Genomic DNA, 17821 nt, shown 5'->3' with positions numbered 1-17821 from the left:
TATATGATAATAATAATAATAATTTAACTATCTTCCGTTGTCAGCAGAATCGCCGATCCTGGGGATTACTCCCTTGTCTACCAGCCTGTTACATGGTAGTAAGAAATTGTTACTTATTATTTCCGTTCTAGCAAGAAAATGTACAGTACATATTTGGATTACCATGTCCTTGTTTCATGCAAATTGTTCTATGCCTTCTGCATGGACTGGAACCTTGAACAAAGAAACCAGCACTGAAAAGAAGGGTATATAGGCTCAGTATCTCTTGATCTCAAAACACAACTGCATAAACTTTTACACTCTACCCAGTGGTACAAAACTAGATAGTTGCTAGGAAATACTCCAGTTATTTTGTCTACTGTTACCTAATCATTTGGGGTTCTGGATAACCATGGCTGATCTGTTATACAAGGGTGGTTAAAAAAATAAGGTAACAAGACCTCTCATTGCGTATACAGTATTTATTCAAGTCGTACATATACATATAATCAATAGTATGGCCTTGGTACAGATTTTACAGCATTTGTTCCAACGGTACACCAAGGCATCTATCCCGGCATAGATGAAATCAGTGTCTTCAATGGTCCAAAGAGATGGAAATCACTCGGTGCCAGGTCAGGGCTGCAGTAGGGAGGATGGTCCAGTACCTCCCAATGGTAGCACCGTATAACTCACATGTGCGGTTGGCTGAGTGTGGCCTGGCGTTATCATGCAGCAATACAAAGCCTGTTCGCAGCACCCCAGATCATATTCACGTACACCTTGACAAGTTGGAGATGAATTTCAGCTGCTGATGTGCCCTTCAGATTTCTGCATCTAATCACACTACACACCACAATGTGTGACCATGTTTTCACCAGCCCCAGCATCTTACAACTGATATTGGGACAGTATGACTGATGTGAGGCACAGCCTAATGGCCGTAAGGGAAACAGTGGTCTACCTGCTCTGCCCTGGTGGGAAATTAGATTGAAATAGAGAACATTACACATGTGAGAGGTCTTGTTACCCTACTTATTGAACCACCCTTGTACCGTTTTAAAGTAGAATTTTCAAGAGTAACCATTGTGTTCATTTGCCCTGGGCGCCATCAACCCAGTTAATCCACTGCGGCCAGATTAAAAGGCACTTTGAAGAAAGAAAAACTAAAGCAACAAAGTGGTTTTGTATGAAAACAATCATTTATTCATATAAAATTGTCTGTAGAAATAACAGAATTAAAAATACATTTGAAAAAATAATCATGTAGCTAAACATTTGTTCTGCCATTAAACCTTTTTAATGTTTCATTTTACAAGTAGCAGAACTAACAAAATCAACAGAGGCTTATATTGTTTAATTAACGATGTCAAATAATAAATTAATAAAAATTGTTTGAGAAAAAATAATAATAATAAAAGGGAATTTATCTGTAACTAAAAATAATAGGACCCAATTTGAATATATTCTGTACCCATTTGTGAATCCCCAAACATTAATCCAAAATCTCTGGTTATGCACTGGCCTGTTATCTTTGTACTATGGGGCAGATGTATGAAGCTCTGGAAAGTGATAAAGTGCAGAGTGATAAACGACCTGTCAATCAGCTCACAACTGTCATGTTACAGGCTGTGTTTGAAAAATGACAGGTGGGAGCGGACTGGTTGGTCATTTATCACTCTGCACTTTATCACTTTCCACAGCTTCATACATCTGCCCCATTATCTTACTAAACTGTGCTGTATGTGATATACTATCCCCATAATATACCAGTACCATATCACTTGGGCACCATATATATATAGCTTTTTCAAGAATGTTTTAATCAGAATTTGCATGCAAGTATAATACAGATGATGACTTGTCTCCTGTTGTTTGTATAAATGAATAAACATAACTCTCTTATACCTACTTGAAAGGCTCTAACATTAGTACATGCAATAATGTTCAGTTCCCTTTGTCTGTGTTTAGCTAGTCTGAGATGTGGTGTGGTTCGTATCTGTCATGCATTACATAAAACAAAGCAGTATATTACTCAGTGATATTATAACAGCTGTATATGACTGTAACCTCTTTTGTTAAATATAAAGCCTACAGGAAAAATATGTTCTGTTGCTTGCAAGAGACTTTTGTAAGTCAAGTGATCAGGACAAACAATGACATGTTAATGAGATGGTTTGCATGGTAATCAGCCTGTCTCCCATGCTAATGCCAGTCACCTTTCTATTCCCACACCCCTGCTCTATGTTAGTGCTCTAGAACAGCCGAGAAAACGAACAGATCACCCAGTGACAAATTGAAATACTGACTGAGCCTTAAGGGGCCTATACATTAGGCGACCTGAAAGTCTGAATGACTAGCGTTCAGACTTTCAGGTCGCCGAGGTGCGGTGCCCGCACTGAACGGCGTTCACTGACCGTCATTCAGTGAAGGAGCCCGACCTCCTATCTCTGAACATGCCGAACCTGACGAGCGTCGTCAGGTCGACGCCTATGTTCAGTAGATAGTCGGGGACGACAAGGACCCAGCATGCACGCGCATCGCTGGTCCTTGCCGGCTATCCATTACCCGACTTTGTGAACAATGCAACCAGGATTGTTCACAAAGTCGGGTAATGGATAGGCCCCTTTAGCCGCAGTCCCTCTCCTGGATGAACTGAGGGTCAGGGAGGTCTTTTCTTCTTTGCATTAGGCTTTGAATTGCCTCCATAGAGGACTTGTCAGAAGTCTTTAATATGCTTAAAAGTATTTAAACTTTGTAAACAACACGGGGGCACTAATTGTACTAATAATTATGTTCTTGTGGGTCTGGGCTTGTGACAACATTGTCTAGTATAGTTCTTAATCTGAGTTGGTGGTAATTCCTGAACTTTAGAATGTAGTCTGCAACCAAGAAGTATTATCTGCTGTAATGTTTCCAGTGTTATTGCAGTTAAACCTCCCCTGAATCAAAAGGAGTGCATCAATCACATGAAATTGTATTTTTATCCCTTGCTATAAATTATTCTCTCTTTCATGTGATGCTTAATCTGCCACATAAGAGAGAATCACATCTGATATATTTAGGGCATAGGCATAGTAAAAACTGCTTTATGAAAGAAGATTAAAAAAATGAAATACCGATCTGTCTACAATTTGATGTACTATCTCCGTGACCCCGAATGGAGTTTATGAAATAACCTAGTTATGTTCATGGTACAAATAATTGATAAAAGATATTCAGGTCAACCTATGTGTTCTTTGCAACGTTTCTAGCTACAAGTAGTTTCAGCAGGCAGGACTGGCACAGAGCTCTGGGGTCTCTTCCTATTTATCGGGCAAGGAAGAGATTAATGAGCAGAACGCAAGCTCTGTTGTCTACGTTTCACCTCCTGATCCAGCTGTTCCTGTAGTGTGTTCAGCTGTAAGAAAGAAGACATTATTTTCTTGCTGTGGTTTAAATGAGAAACCAAACCTGTACTATTAAGCACAGCACAGCACACTTAACTATAATTGTTGCAATCCAGTGGATGCACGATCGGATCGTTCAGTGTATGTACAGGAATGATAATCATTCGATGCAGGTTCAGGTCTTTGTGACACAATTTGGGTTGAATCGTATGATTGTGGCCCTGCCTACCGCAAATCACGACTTTGTATAGTGGGGGGTTTAGTCCGGGATCACATCAGAGCAGCACCATGCTGCACCCGCACCCCCAGGCCTTGTCCAGATCCATCACTAGGTCACAACTCACACTCACAACTGAATGCTCAAGATAGCTCCCTATTTTCACTACAGAAACTGGGACTGTCCCATGAAAAAAGGGACCATTTGTAGGTAGATTTATATGAAAAAAATAAGTACAATCCCTGTGTCAAACCTTACTGAACAAACAGTGATGTAAGTGTACTGGCACCTGGCTTGCATACATTCTCGCAGAAATATATAGTGTTTGGAATAAATCCAGTTAGAAGGTGCATTTTACACCTTGGCTAAACCATGTTGCAGCCCAGGTGGGAGACAAATTTGAAATAAGCAAACAGATATAGGATCTTATGTAATAGGGTGCGATCTGCAGTCACTGCAGGAACCCCTGCGAGTCTTCCCATATGGCTCGATTCTATTCAGCGCGATGTAAATAGCTCCGGGAGTTAGCTCCCAGAGCTATTCAATACACTGCGCTGACAAGTCCGACTAATGATTTCTTCTCTCATCCCTCCGGGGATGAGAGAAGAAATCCGACAAAAGTCCCGGCGCGAGGCTGTTTTCTGCCCTTAGCGCCGGGAAAACAGCCTTGCGCCGGGAAGTTAGGTCGGGGAAGGCCCGTTATCGCGCCTAACACCCTGTTTAAGGCGCGATAACGAGCCTTCCCCGACCTAACAGCGCGATGAATTGAATAGCTCCGGGAGCTATCTCCCGGCGCTATTTACATCGTGCTGAATTGAATCGTGCCCAATGATTTTAAATGCAAAACCAGCTGGGTTTTTCCTATAAAATGACTGCCAACTAAAAAATACGGGAGGACTTACAGGAGTTCCCGCAGCAGCTGTAGATCGCACCCTATTACATAAGCCCCTTAGAGTTGGGAGGGTATCTTAGCTTTAATTGTAAATCGTAGTGTAAAAATAAAGCTTCCCAGTATGTGTTCTACATGGATAAGTAACCAGTATTTCCTTGAATGCAGTAATGTTTGCATTTGCATTTTTTGCATCAGAACATTGATTATCCTTGTACAAATGTGCACCCTTAGCTGGATTTGCTTCTAACTCTAAATTCTATCCATAGTCTTTTCATTCAGGGCCTGATTCTGAGTTGGACCACAATGTCGATATCGGACACAGTTGTGCATGAGTCTAAGTCACACTGCACATGTGCTCAGAGTTCATGGACAAAGAGGGCCTGATTCATAGATTTACGCTAATGCAATTGTAACTGCATACTCTTACGGATCGCAGCTGATAACATATGCTAATGTCTTCCAAAGCTTAGCTGAGCATAGGGACACCCACTGCTGCCTTCTCATATCTGTCCAACAACGTACAACAGCGCAAACATGGGTAACATCGACGCACATCGGCCAGTCACGCAGCATGTAAGCCAAGTCTGACCAGCCGCAAACACTGCAGCTCTCCCCTTCATGCAGAAAGCTCTCATGCTGTGAAGGACATCGCAATGACTAATTTACGCACGTCCATAAAATGGCGTTTACATGGTACGCCACGCCTGCATTTTTATAACCACCCACTCGTTACCACCCCCATACACTGACTACTTGTCACTCACTTTGCTAGTGGTTCCTCTGTACAAGCGTAATTACAATGCAATCGCTGCACATGCGTAGATGCGCATTCCGATGCATAATTGTTCACATAAAGGCCATATTTTGGTGGACAATCTGCACCTAGCATGGGGCTAATGCAAGTTTCGATGGTGTGACTGATGTTTGCATTTAAAGCAGCTCAAGTGGGCGTCTCAGTCCAGCCTTGTAAATCATTACCAGTGACAATTACCTGTTCCTCCAGTACTGTGATCCTCTGCCGGTGCACTCTCTCTCTAGTCTCCAGTGTGCTCTCTAACTGCTGCTGAGCAATGCGCAGCCTCTCGCTATCAGTTTCCAGCTCCTGCCGATGTCTCATACTCACTTCCATCAGTCGCTGAGAGTGAGCACGTTCCAGCTCCGTTACCTGTGACTGTTCAAAAACAATACATAACAATATACTGAATGCGTCTCGCCTAAATCAGCTGAGTAGCTGAACCCGGCTAAAGGACATTATTACTTTTTTTTATTTGCTTGTATTGTTATTGAAGATTTTCTTACAGATCATTGTGAGAACAAAGTAAACAATCAGATCACAATTGTGATAGGAAAAGACAGAGGAAAAGCAGTATTCATGCAGGGGATAATGACTCAAATTATGGTAGATAAGAAGATAATTCAGCCTTGTGCATGTATTTGATAAATCTTGGAAAGTGAACCTGTGAAGTGCAATTCTAAATGATCCTACAGGTTTCATGAAGCTGGCTTGTAATGTTTATGCTTATAACACCCCCAAAATATCTAATAGTGAAATATAATAAGTTTATTTAAAATAAATAAATAATTTTCATAATTATGTTGCAGTAATCACCATTATTGGAAAAGGCTCCATTATAGGGGAAATCAGTTAGGCGTGGATTTTACTACGTGGGGAAATGCTCCGGATTTCACACCCAGACCTATTCAATTATTCTGCATTTTCCCCCATGCGGTAAACCCTGGGTGAATGCACGCCGCAAAACCACAGATTCCGCGCAAGGTGCTGGAATCTATGTGTTCACCCAGGCATTGAATGCAGAAGTCTGCATTTTAAATCCCTGTGCCTAATTGAATTCCCCCATGTGTAAAAGATAAACACTAATACGCAGTAACATAACCATACTGTGGACTAACTCAGTGCATGATACTGGAAATTTACCTCCAGGTACTGAGTCTGTCTTTGTGCCTCTACCAGATCTTTCTTTAAGGAAATCACCAACTGGTTGAGTTGCTCCTTCTCGAAGGCAAGACGTTGAGCCTCTCCATCCACACGCAGCTGCTCCCGTTTCACCTGTATGTGACAGAACAGCGTGATGAGCATTCCAGGAGTGCAGAGCCTGTGAGCTATAGGAAGGCTACACTATGTTACTCTCCATGTACCAGAGCAGTCTGAGGATCATTCTGAGACTGCAGATCTATGCGTTATATAGATAGGCTACACCATGTTACTATCTATGTAACCGGAGCAGTGCGAGGACCAACCTGAGACTGCAGAGCCTGTGCGTTATAGCAAAGCTGCACTATGTTACTCTCTGTGCAACAGAGCAGTGCGATTACCAACCTGAGACTGCAGAGCCTGTGAGCTGTAGGAAAGGTGCACTATGTTACTCTCCCTGCAACATAGCAGTGCGAGGACCAACCTGAGACTGCAGAGCCTGTGCGTTATAGCAAAGCTGCACTATATTACTCTCCATGCAACAGAGCAGTGCGATTACCAACCTGAGAATACAGAGCCTGTGAGCTATAGGAAGTATTGAAGAACGTGGGTGCAGAGTGTTTAGTGTGGGCCCCACTGGACCCAGGGGCCAGTGGGCACTGCACACCCTGCACCCATTCAAGTTACGCCACTGCTTGTGTGCAATCAGCCCCAAAGGCTTTTTCTCCCTGGAAACGGACTTGAACTCTCTGGCTGGTCAGAGGGCCTGGAACCCATCCTTGTCCTTATTGTAATGGATAGGGACATATGTTTTGCAGGAACATAATAACACAGTTAAACACACGGAAAAGTGCCTTGTAGTAAGGGCAGTCCCAATGACCACTCACTCATGACACTAAAGTGAGCAGTACTGTATTTAGGAGAATGAACATTTGGTCCTAAATTAGACTCAGATTGGACTTTGCAATGATGTTCCTACTATTTCCAATATGCGCATTTCCAGAGCATTGTAGTCCTGTAACTATAAGCCAATCCTCCTTTTCTGGGGTGTTTCCAAAGACTGAAAAGTGGGCGATTATCTTAATGTGCACAGAGCAAAGAGTTACAGTAGTCGCATTTACGCAAATAAATATCGCAGTATGTGCCCACAACGTTAGTGGATTGTAAATGAGTCTTAATGTACTGTATGTCTTGCTGAAATCATAATATTGGATTGAAATAATGCTGGATAATATGAGCGAGACATACATTATTTCAATCCCATAATATGATTTTTAAAGTAGCACAATCACATCACACAAGATATGGGGGCTGTAGAAAGTCCCTTCCACACTGACCTTTTCTAGAGCTGCTTTCAGTTTGTTGTTCCCCTTCTCTAGAAGCGCTGCGGAGTGTTGAATGTCCTGCCTGCCTATCTCTACCTGCGTCTTTTCATCTTGCAAAATCTTCACTTGCTCTTGTAGTTCAAGCAGCGCAACACTCTGTTCCTTCTCCCGCTGCTGCTGCTTGAGCAGAGCCTGCATGAGAAGCAGCGACATCTCCGTAAGTCAAAGGACGCAAGACAGTGCACACATTTCAGGACCAGGCTAGAATTATATATATACTGGCAAACATTCTAAGTTTACAAAATAACATTTGGGAACATAAAAACGTTTGGTGTGTCTAATCAAAGGATTGATAAAACTTAAAATGGGTTCAGTTAGTTATGTCGACATTCAAAGGGCTATAGTTACTAAAGTGCAGGTTTTTAGAAGTGGAGCCAGGATTGGACTTGCCCACAGGGGTATAGGGGAAATCTCCGGTGGGCCTTACTGCTTGAGGGCCCCACCCCCTCCTCTAGGGGTGAAGCATGGTCAGATGAACTTGGGTGCTTGATTTGTTTCTATGGAAATTACATTAAGATTAACCCTCCTGTCTATCAAAGTGGGTGGTGCTGACACCCCCAGTCTCCTCTTTTATAAAGGGGCCCTGTTCTTGCATTTACTCTCTAATGGTTGGCCAGGTCCATCTGTTGTGGCTAGCCACACTCTCTTTGGTGGCTGGCCACACCCCTTAAGCTTGGGCCCCTACCATTGTATTTCCTGGTGGGCCCTTCATACCCCAGTCCGACACTGAGTGGAGCTGTTGCCCATAGCAACCAATCAGATTCTAGCTATTGTCGTGGAAGGTGCTAGATGTTATGTAGAATGTGACTGGTTGCTATGGGCAACATCTCCACTTCTAAAAACCCACACTTTAGTAAATACACCCCAAAATGTCAACACTGACAAAATGACGACTTTATGAATGTCGACGCTCAAATTTTAACCTAACCCTAACTAAACTTAACCCTAATTGCAGCCTAGCCCAAACCCTAATTTCATGTGTTCTGATTGTTGACAATTTGACAGTGTTATCATTTTGAATGTCGAAATACTGACTATAATACTTATAATACTTTATTAGAGTTAAATACAAACATCATAAATAAAAAGCAAAATGACAATGATTTAGAATGACAAATGGTTTAGTATGAATTTGTGACAGTAATTAAGGAACAAAGGGCCTGATTCAGAGCCGTTCGCTATTTGCGGTCGTTCGTTCAAAAACAAGGGGTGGCTATTCAAATGATCCGTTCGCAAATTGCAGTCTGTTCACACCTCTAAGTCTGAACGAGCGAGCAAAACATACGCTCGTTTATTTGATAAAAACGCCCCCTGGCCGCTCGCACCATACGTCATGTCCGCTATTTATTAGATTAATCGAGTACATCGTACAGCGTATGAACTGCTCGCTATTCTTGTGGTTGGTTTTTTCAACCGCTATTTTGCGAGCAGTTCTGAGTTAAAAAAAACCAAGTGACGTGGTCAATGACGCTGCTGTATTAATTATGCACTCCCTTAAAACGCCCGTTTTGACCTTTAAGCACGCCTGCGTTCGAATTCCACTCCCCCGTTTTCAAGCACCTTCCCGTTACCACCCACATAGCCTCATTCTGTCACTCAAAATAGCAGGCACTCGCTATATAGCGTACAAACGATTTTCGGCCGCACTGACTGGTTCGCGCATGCGTACTAAAAACCGTACGCATGCGCAGATGTGCGAACATCGCTCGGAACGAGCGTACTTCCGCCAGCGAGCGGCTCTGAATGAGGGCCAAAATGCATTTTATTATTTTCTATAATGAAACCATTCAAGCCATATTTCCTTTTTAAACACCATACGGCTACCTTTATCCAAAGTATTCCATGAATGGCCATCTAAAGGCCCCCATACATCAGAGATTGATTGCAGCAATCGTGCAATTTGCAATCGATTGTGTATAAAAATATTTCCCTTTTTCAATCGATTGCATATTGCAGTATTGTCACAATCGATTGAAAAAGGGAAATACTTTTATACACGATCGATTGCAAATTGCACGATTGCTGCAATCAATTGCTGATGTATGGGGGCCTTTAGTGTACTGCATTACTGACTCACCTGCTGCAAGTCCTCTGATCTCGCCTGATATTCCCTGCAGGTCAGCTGCATCTCTCCCAGCTGCTGCTGCTGCTCCTGTACCGTCTGTGAGAGCCGCAGGTTCTGTCTCTTGCTGTCACTCAGTGCCTGCCGAACTGAATCTAGACGCTCCTGGTCACCAAATGCGAAACAAACCGTTATGTCTTCATACACGCTATGTTTTAATTTGCTGTGTGTCACCAGTGTGTGCTGTGTAGTGACAGACTATTACCTGTAATACCCGTCTGTCTTGTTCAGCTGCTGTTAGCGCTCCTTGTAGTCTGCTCACATCTTCCTGCAAGTTCCCTCTGCCAGATGCTGCCTCACCAAGTGCCTGCGTTAGCCCCTGTGATTTCTCCTGCAGCTGGCGCTCGCCATCCTGTGCCCTAGACAAAGCCATGCTCAGCCGCTGCACCTCCCTCTGCAGGACTACCTCTCTGTCTTCACTCTTTTTCAGGTGATCCTGCAAATCGTGTCCTCTTTCCTGCAGCGCCTGGACTTCTGCTTCTCGTTCTGCAAGACAGAGTCGCGTCCGCTCCAGCTCACCCTCCAGAGAGCGGCGTCGTAGCTCCAGGTCAGTACCGCGGTTCTCTGATGCCTCAAGTACCTCTCTCAGGCCCTTACACTCAAGCTCATGGCGACTTCCACCACTACGAGATCGGCACAGTCGCTCCTGCAAAAGTCAATGGGTTATCACTAAATAAATAAATAAATGTCTTTCCAAAACCCCAGCATCATCATTCCCATTATAATGCTCTGTACTAAATAGCATAGAGGAGTTGTCCACTTTGGGGCAAGTAATCCCCTGCGACCTTGAAGTTAGGATTTACTGAATGTTACTGCGCTGAAACGACCACTATAATCTTATATTTATCACTGATCTGTGCTATAACTGAAGAGAGCATATAGATGGTAGGATGTGTGTGTCGCTACTAATGGAAAAGGCTGGTCTCACTCATGCTTCCCGTTCTCAGTAAGGTAAATCCCAATCACAGCCATGTAGCACTATAATATTCTACGCTACCGTTATAATATGACAATGTTCTATTAACTTCCTATGTACAGTACCTGCAAGTCCTTCTTCTCATCCTCGCAGACACGCAGACTGTGCTCCAGTTTTAACGCGCGCTCCCCTGCAGCTTGTCGCTCCGCCTCAATGTGACGCAGATTGTCCTGCAGCAGCCGCATCTCTGTGTGGGACGTGCCCAACCTCTCCTCTGACTTTTGTTGCCCTTTTAAAATAACATAAAACAAATCTATGTACTATGCATTTTGGTGCATGGTGAGGATCACACGTAGGGCACATAGGGCCTGGTTCTGAGTCGGACGCATCCACGGCTGCTTTTCCGTTTGGCCACAGCATCCTACTTACATCCTTATACTAATGCGACAATTAACTTGTGTATACTACGAAAACATGGACTCCCACCCACTAACTTTTTTTTAAAAACTCAATTATTTTTATTGAAATTTTAGATTATAAACTTAAGATCAATACAAAATATAAAAGAAAATATAAACATGGCATAGGATAGAGATACAATGGGACATACATCTGGTGTTACATCAATACAGAGAATGAGAAAAACATATTGCGTTAAACAGGATATAATCATAATCCCCCAACATATTAAAAGAATATACAAAAACCCAAAGGCGCCATTTGGGTTTACGAATCGTATTAGCAAAAATAGTTAGTGGAAGCAAAGCAAAATAATCTGCTAATAAAATCCCAAATATACTACCCTTATTTTACACGAACAATTATCTACCAAATTAACAATACAAAAGAAAACAAATACACCCCAAACAAACCTTCCCATAACCCCCTACCATGTACAGTGCATCCGGAAAGTATTCACAGCGCTTCACTTTTTCCACATTTTGTTATGTTACAGCCTTATTCCAAAATGGAATAAAATTATTTTTGTCCTCAAAATTCTACACACAACACCCCATAATGACAACGTGTAAAAAGTTTGAGATTTTTGCAAATTTAATAAAAAAAATAACAACTAAGAAATCACATGTATATAAGTATTCACAGCCTTTGCCATGAAGAACAAACTTGAGCTCAGGTGCATCCTGTTTCCACTGATCATCCTTGAGATATTCCTACAGCTTAATTGGAGTCCACTTTTGGTAAAATCAGTTGATTGGATATGATTTTGAAAGGCATACACCTATCTATATAAGGTCCCACACTTGACAGTGCATGTCAGACAACAAACCAAGCATGAAGTCCAAGGAATTGTCTGTAGACCTCCGAGACAGGATTGTCTCGAGGCACAAATCTGGGGAAGGGTACAGAAAAATATCTGCTGCTTTGAAGGTCCCAATGAGCACAGTGGCCTCCATCATCCGTAAATGGAAGAAGTTCGGAACCACTAGGACTCTTCCTAGAGTTGGCCGGCCATCTAAACTGAGCGATCGGGGGAGAAGGGCCCTAGTCGGGGAGGTGACCAAGAACCCAATGGTCACTCTGTCAGAGCTGCAGCATTCCTCTGTGGAGAGAGGAGAACCTTCCAAAGGACAACCATCTCTGCAGCAATCCACCAATCAGGCCTATAAGGTAGAGTTGTCAGGCGGCAGCCACTCCTTAGTAAAAAGCACATGGCAGCCCGCCTGGAGTTTGCCAAAATGCACCTGAAGGACTTTCAGACCAGGAGAAACAAAATTCTCTGGTCTGAAAAGACAAAAATTGAACTCTTTGGCGTGAATGCCAGGCGTTATGTTTGGAGGGAACCAGGCACTGCTCATCACCAGGCCAATACCATCCCTACAGTGAAGCATGGTGGTGGCAGCATCATGCTGTGGGGATGTTTTTCAGCAGCAGGAACTGGGAGACTAGTCAGGATAGAGGGAAAGATGAATGCAGCAATGTACAGACACATCCTGGATGAAAACCTGCTCCAGAGCGCTCGACCTCAGACTGGGGTGACGGTTCATGTTTCAGCAGGACAACGACTCTAAGCGCATAGCCAAGATATCAAAGGAGTGGCTTCAGGACAACTCTGTGAATGTCCTTGAGTGGCCCAGCCAGAGTCCAGACTTGAATCCGATAGACTATCTCTGGAGAGATCTGAAAATGGCTGTGCACCAACGCTTCCCATCCAACCTGATGGAGCTTGAGAGGTTCTGTAAAGAGGAATGGGCAAAACTGCCCAAAGATAGGTGTGCCAAGCTTGTGGCATCATATTCAAAAAGACTTGAGGCTGTAATTGCTGCCAAAGGTGCATCAACAAAGTATTGAACAAAGGCTGTGAATACTTATGTACATGTGATTTCTACGTTGTCATTATGGGATATTGTCTGAAGGACAAAAATTTATTTATTCCATTTTGGAATAAGGCTGTTACATAACAAAATGTGGAAAAAGTGAAGCGTTGTGAATACTTTGCGGATGCACTGTATAACCAAACCTAACCTAGTTATACTTTGGATCCCCTAACACCCAACCCTCCCTAATCTATACTAGTCTACCTATAAACCCCTAACTCCCCCTAAACCCAAAAAATGGATAATAAGCTTACATGGATAATTAGTTTTTAAGGCCAATAAAATGAGTGACCTAAGCTAGGCTAGACCCAGCTCTCCCGTGTTGTACAAAGCTGGAGCTCCCTCCATATAGAATCAGCGAAAATTTTACAGAGATACATATAACACAGCGGACATGAAATGAAATGGAAAATAAAGCAGGATATACAGAATACACATTAAAAGTAGCAATTAGTAAGGCCTTATATTGGGCTACAAAACATTATACATTAGTCTGGCCAGACATCGGTCCCTTGAAAGGATAAAAATAATGGAACAGTCCCGTACCAACTTGCTCGAGGAGAACAGGAAAACTCTAAATAAATTTACAGACATACATAAACCATATTGGATATAAAAGAAACTAAAATAAAAAGATAAAACAGGATATGCATATTACACATTGCAAGTAACAATTAGTAAAGCCTGATGTTGGGCTGCAATTCATTAGACATTAGTGTGGCCAGGCCTCAGTCCCTTGAGAAATTAAAAATAGAGGAACAGTCCTGTACCATCTCATTCAAGGAGAAACAGGAAAACTCTCAATATGCTTAAAGAATCGATCCCGTATTTTCAGTGCACCAAATAGGATTATAAAGGGAATCTTGGGAAGACCCACATTCACATCAAACAACTCCAGGATGCAGGTAGTCATATCCACTGTGAGAACTGCAAATTCAGACATCAGGTGAGTATCCAGCCTAACCTTTTCACAGGACTCCCAATGACATGGTGTCAAACTTACTGAGAAGTCTCTGTGCAGAGGCATTGATAGCATGGAGGATTGATTGTAGAGAATTAGACATAGGGCCTGATTCAGAGCCGGACGCTCTGACCAGAGCGCTCGCTCTGAATCAGGGCCCTCCTCCATGAAAATGGAGCGGCCTCCCGGCCGCTCGCATAGCTGTGGGTGACCAACCACAGCATATGCGAGCGACCATCGGATTTGCGACGGAGACCCTGCGGTAGGGTCTCCCAGCCACAAGCCCTGGAGTGATTTTGGCTCTATCAGAGCCAAAATCACTCCCACTGACATCACTAGTGATGTCAGTGGGGCTGGCTTCAGACTGTAGGCGTTCCCATGCAACATCGACAGCTCGTCCCCTTTGGTGCGAGACCCGGAGCGATGGAAAGCCCGTTGCTCCCCGGGTCTCGCGCATGCGCACGACGGAGCTCCCTCCGTCGTGCGCATGCGCAGTGGGGAACATCGACCCGCTTGCGAGCGTACTGCATACAACCCCCATAGTCAATAGATACAGTATAGCCACAGCAATTATAACATTTCTGTAACCAAAGCCAGCAAACTAACAGGAGTAGTTGACCCAATGCAGCAATTTCAACACAGCAGAGAGATCAATCCAGCGGCTATGAGGAAGCCCCTGCGGAAAGATGGCGGTGGCTAGCACACTGCCAGAGCACGCCAGCAGAATCCACAAAGGAGACAAGCAATCACCGCCAGGGACAAGATGGCAGCCGCTGATCCTCAGCACATCCCAAACCACCAGGACTGGCCACAGAGAAATCGGAGGAACAGCGGGGAGCAAGCAGCGCAGCCGGAACACCGGAGATCGCCGCCTGGGAGCAGGAGGGAGCTGCACAGCACAGGAGATCAGCCGTCAGAGCCAGGGACGCCACGCCGCCAGACCCAGCCACGAAGATCAGCGGGCTACGGCAAGTAGGTACTGGATAAATATCCCACTGGTACCCCTCAGGAGATGCAGGAGAGGGTACCACACCAAAGCTGGAGAGGAAACGTCCAGGCAAACAGGAGCTTTAAACAGGATGAAAGCGGGAGAGCTGGCAAACACGTCCTACACCATACTATTCTAGGCCACGCCACACCCACTAACTTTATGTCCGCAGACGTCATTATTAGTATCTGGACTTGCACCCACCCACTGCTGGGTTTCCAATTTAGATTGAGCATGGAAGCTGGCATACACACCCATGACACTCCCACCAGTGCCCTCGCAATCTCACTACCCAGTCACCGCTCATTTCACAGATAACGTGCTCCATAGATGGTCGGATCAATCCGTATGCACTAGTGAACTCCGCCCGTGTACATACACCTGATCCAGCGCATACACAGAAGCCGATTTGTTTCTTTGGCGCAGCATGCTGAAATCCGCCAGATCCGTGCACACTGCGACTTGTGTGTGATTCAGAATCAGGCCCACAGTATCTCAGAGATTAGTGATCCCTATTATGTCTTCCTTTGGCTGAACATCCTTGTGAAAGAGCGTTAAACAGGATTTCCAAATGACTTTATTATCTTGTACATGCCCTCCCGAAACTTCATTCTTTTATACTTGTGGCTTCATTCTGGGCTTGTAGCCACTGTGTTTTTATCATCAGACAGTGTTGCTTATTTTAGTCACCTTTGGACATATCCCACACTGATTTCTGGACATAAGCGTATCCAATGCAGAGAGCTGTGCTGTATCCAGGGGCACACAGTTTGAACAATGTAAGCAGACATCGGAGTTGTTGCCATGAGTGATACCATCTGTTTCCTTTTCATCAGCTTTCATAAACGTCCCCACCACCTAACGTAATGGTTTCCAGCCTTTTGGATTTTGGGGCACAAATTATATTAGATTTACTTGAAATATTACTATAAACAAAAATTATAAAGATGCAAATTTTTTATGTATTTTATTTCAAACATAAATCACTGTTGACCCACAGAAGCGTAGTATAATGAGGATGAAGGACTTTCCCCAGTAAGCCTTCCCCCTAATAATATCCTTGTGTGGGTCAGCGTGGGTCAGAGGAGCGGGCAGGGCGTACAAATACATTTGTAGTCATCCTTGTGTGAGCATGACATGTATAAGCTGTCATCGTGGCTTTCATTTCGCACAGCTCATTAGTGATGTTGGATTTTAAAGAACAAAAAGTGATGTTCCACATTTATGTGATAATCCATCCCATTATGTTACAGCCTGAGAAGCCTCTTGTACAGATAATAGGATAAAAGTTCCCTTCCTTCACAACTCCTTGTTAAGGCTGTAGGGTCGCACCCTTTAAAAACATAGCCCCAGGCTGTGAAGTTTTTAGCGCTGAGAGTTGTCCATAAATCTAAATGATAGTGTAGAAAAGATACTTTGTTAACAGACTGAGAACCAGACTGTCTTTAGGGTATATGTAATAGCCTGCGGACTGCAGACTTCGGTGAGTCCCGTGCGAGACTGTCCGATGTTTTAAAGTAGCAGTCATTTAAAGGGCAAAAACATTGGGCAGTCTCGCACAGGACTCGCTGATGCCTGCAGTACGCAGGCCATTATATACAGTCAGGTGCATAAATATTGGGACATTGATCGAATTTTCATATTTTGGCCTCTATTCACCACCACAATGGCTTTGAAATGAAACAAACAAGATGTGCTTTAACTGCAGACTTTCAGATTTAATTTGAGGGTAAGTACATCCAAATCAGGTGAACGGTGTAGGAATTACAATGGTTTCTATATGTGCCTCCCACTTTTTAAGGGGCCAAAAGTGATGGGACTATCAACTCAAAAGCTATTTCATGGACAGGTTTTGGCTATTCCCTCGTTATTTCATTATCAATTAAGCAGGTAAAAGGTCTGGAGTTGATTCTAGGTGTGACATTTGCATTTGGAATCAGTTGCTGTCGACTCTCAATATGAGATCCAAAGAGCAGTCACTATCAGTGAAGCAAGCATCATTAGGCTGAAAAATCAAAACAAACCCATCAGAGAGATAGCAAAAACATTAGGTATTGCCAAATCAACTGTTTGGAACATTCTTAAAAAGAAAGAACGCACCGGAAAGCTCAGCAACACCAAAAGACCCGGAAGACCAAGGAAAACAACTGTGGTGGATGATACAGTTCTGGAACAACATCCTATGGACAGATGAGACAAAAATCAACTTGTGCCAGAGTGATGGGAAGAGAAGAGTATGGAGAAGGAAAGGAACTGCTCATGATCCAAAACATACCACCTCATCAGTGAAGCATGGTGGTGGTAGTGTCATGGCGTGGGCATGTATGGCTGCCAATGGAACTGGTTCCCTTGTATTTATTGATGATGTGACTGCTGACAAAAGCAGCAGAATGAATTCTGAAGCGTTTCGGGCAATATTATATGCTCATATTCAGTCAAATGCTTCAGAATTCATTGGACGGTGCTTCACAGTGCAGATGGACAATGACCCGAAGCATACTGCAAAAGCAACCAAAGAGTTTTTTAAGGCTAAAAAGTGGATTGTTATGCAATGGCCAAGTCAATCCCCTGACCTGAATCTGATTGAGCATGCATTTCACTTGATGTAGACAAAACTGAAGGGAAAATGCCCCAAGAACAAGCAGGAACTGAAGACATTTGCAGTAGAGGTCTGGCAGAGCATCACCAGGGATGAAAACCAGA

General features: G+C 43.6%; 1 protein-coding gene across 4 annotated transcripts in view; it reads right to left on the bottom strand.

The window, feature by feature from the left end:
* Positions 1 to 1674: 1674 nt before the first annotated feature.
* Positions 1675 to 17821, bottom strand: part of CROCC2 (ciliary rootlet coiled-coil, rootletin family member 2) — a 160455-nt gene continuing 144308 nt past the window's right edge. For all 4 annotated transcript variants that reach the window (XM_088479235.1, XM_088479237.1, XM_088479236.1 and 1 more), the window contains exons 30-36: positions 10959 to 11122; positions 10123 to 10563; positions 9873 to 10022; positions 7748 to 7927; positions 6414 to 6545; positions 5469 to 5648; positions 1675 to 3379 (exon numbers count right to left, since the gene is read on the bottom strand). In XM_088479235.1, coding sequence (XP_088335361.1) covers positions 3308 to 3379; positions 5469 to 5648; positions 6414 to 6545; positions 7748 to 7927; positions 9873 to 10022; positions 10123 to 10563; positions 10959 to 11122 — 1319 coding nt within the window. In that variant the 3' untranslated portion in view covers positions 1675 to 3307. The remainder of the gene's footprint in view (positions 3380 to 5468; positions 5649 to 6413; positions 6546 to 7747; positions 7928 to 9872; positions 10023 to 10122; positions 10564 to 10958; positions 11123 to 17821) is intronic.

This window comes from Taudactylus pleione, unplaced genomic scaffold (assembly GCF_031769625.1).
Source record: "Taudactylus pleione unplaced genomic scaffold, aTauple2 ptg000229l, whole genome shotgun sequence".
NCBI lineage: Eukaryota > Metazoa > Chordata > Amphibia > Anura > Myobatrachidae > Taudactylus > Taudactylus pleione.
Note: the sequence above shows the minus strand (reverse complement) of the source record. Positions and strands in the feature narration are given on the sequence as shown.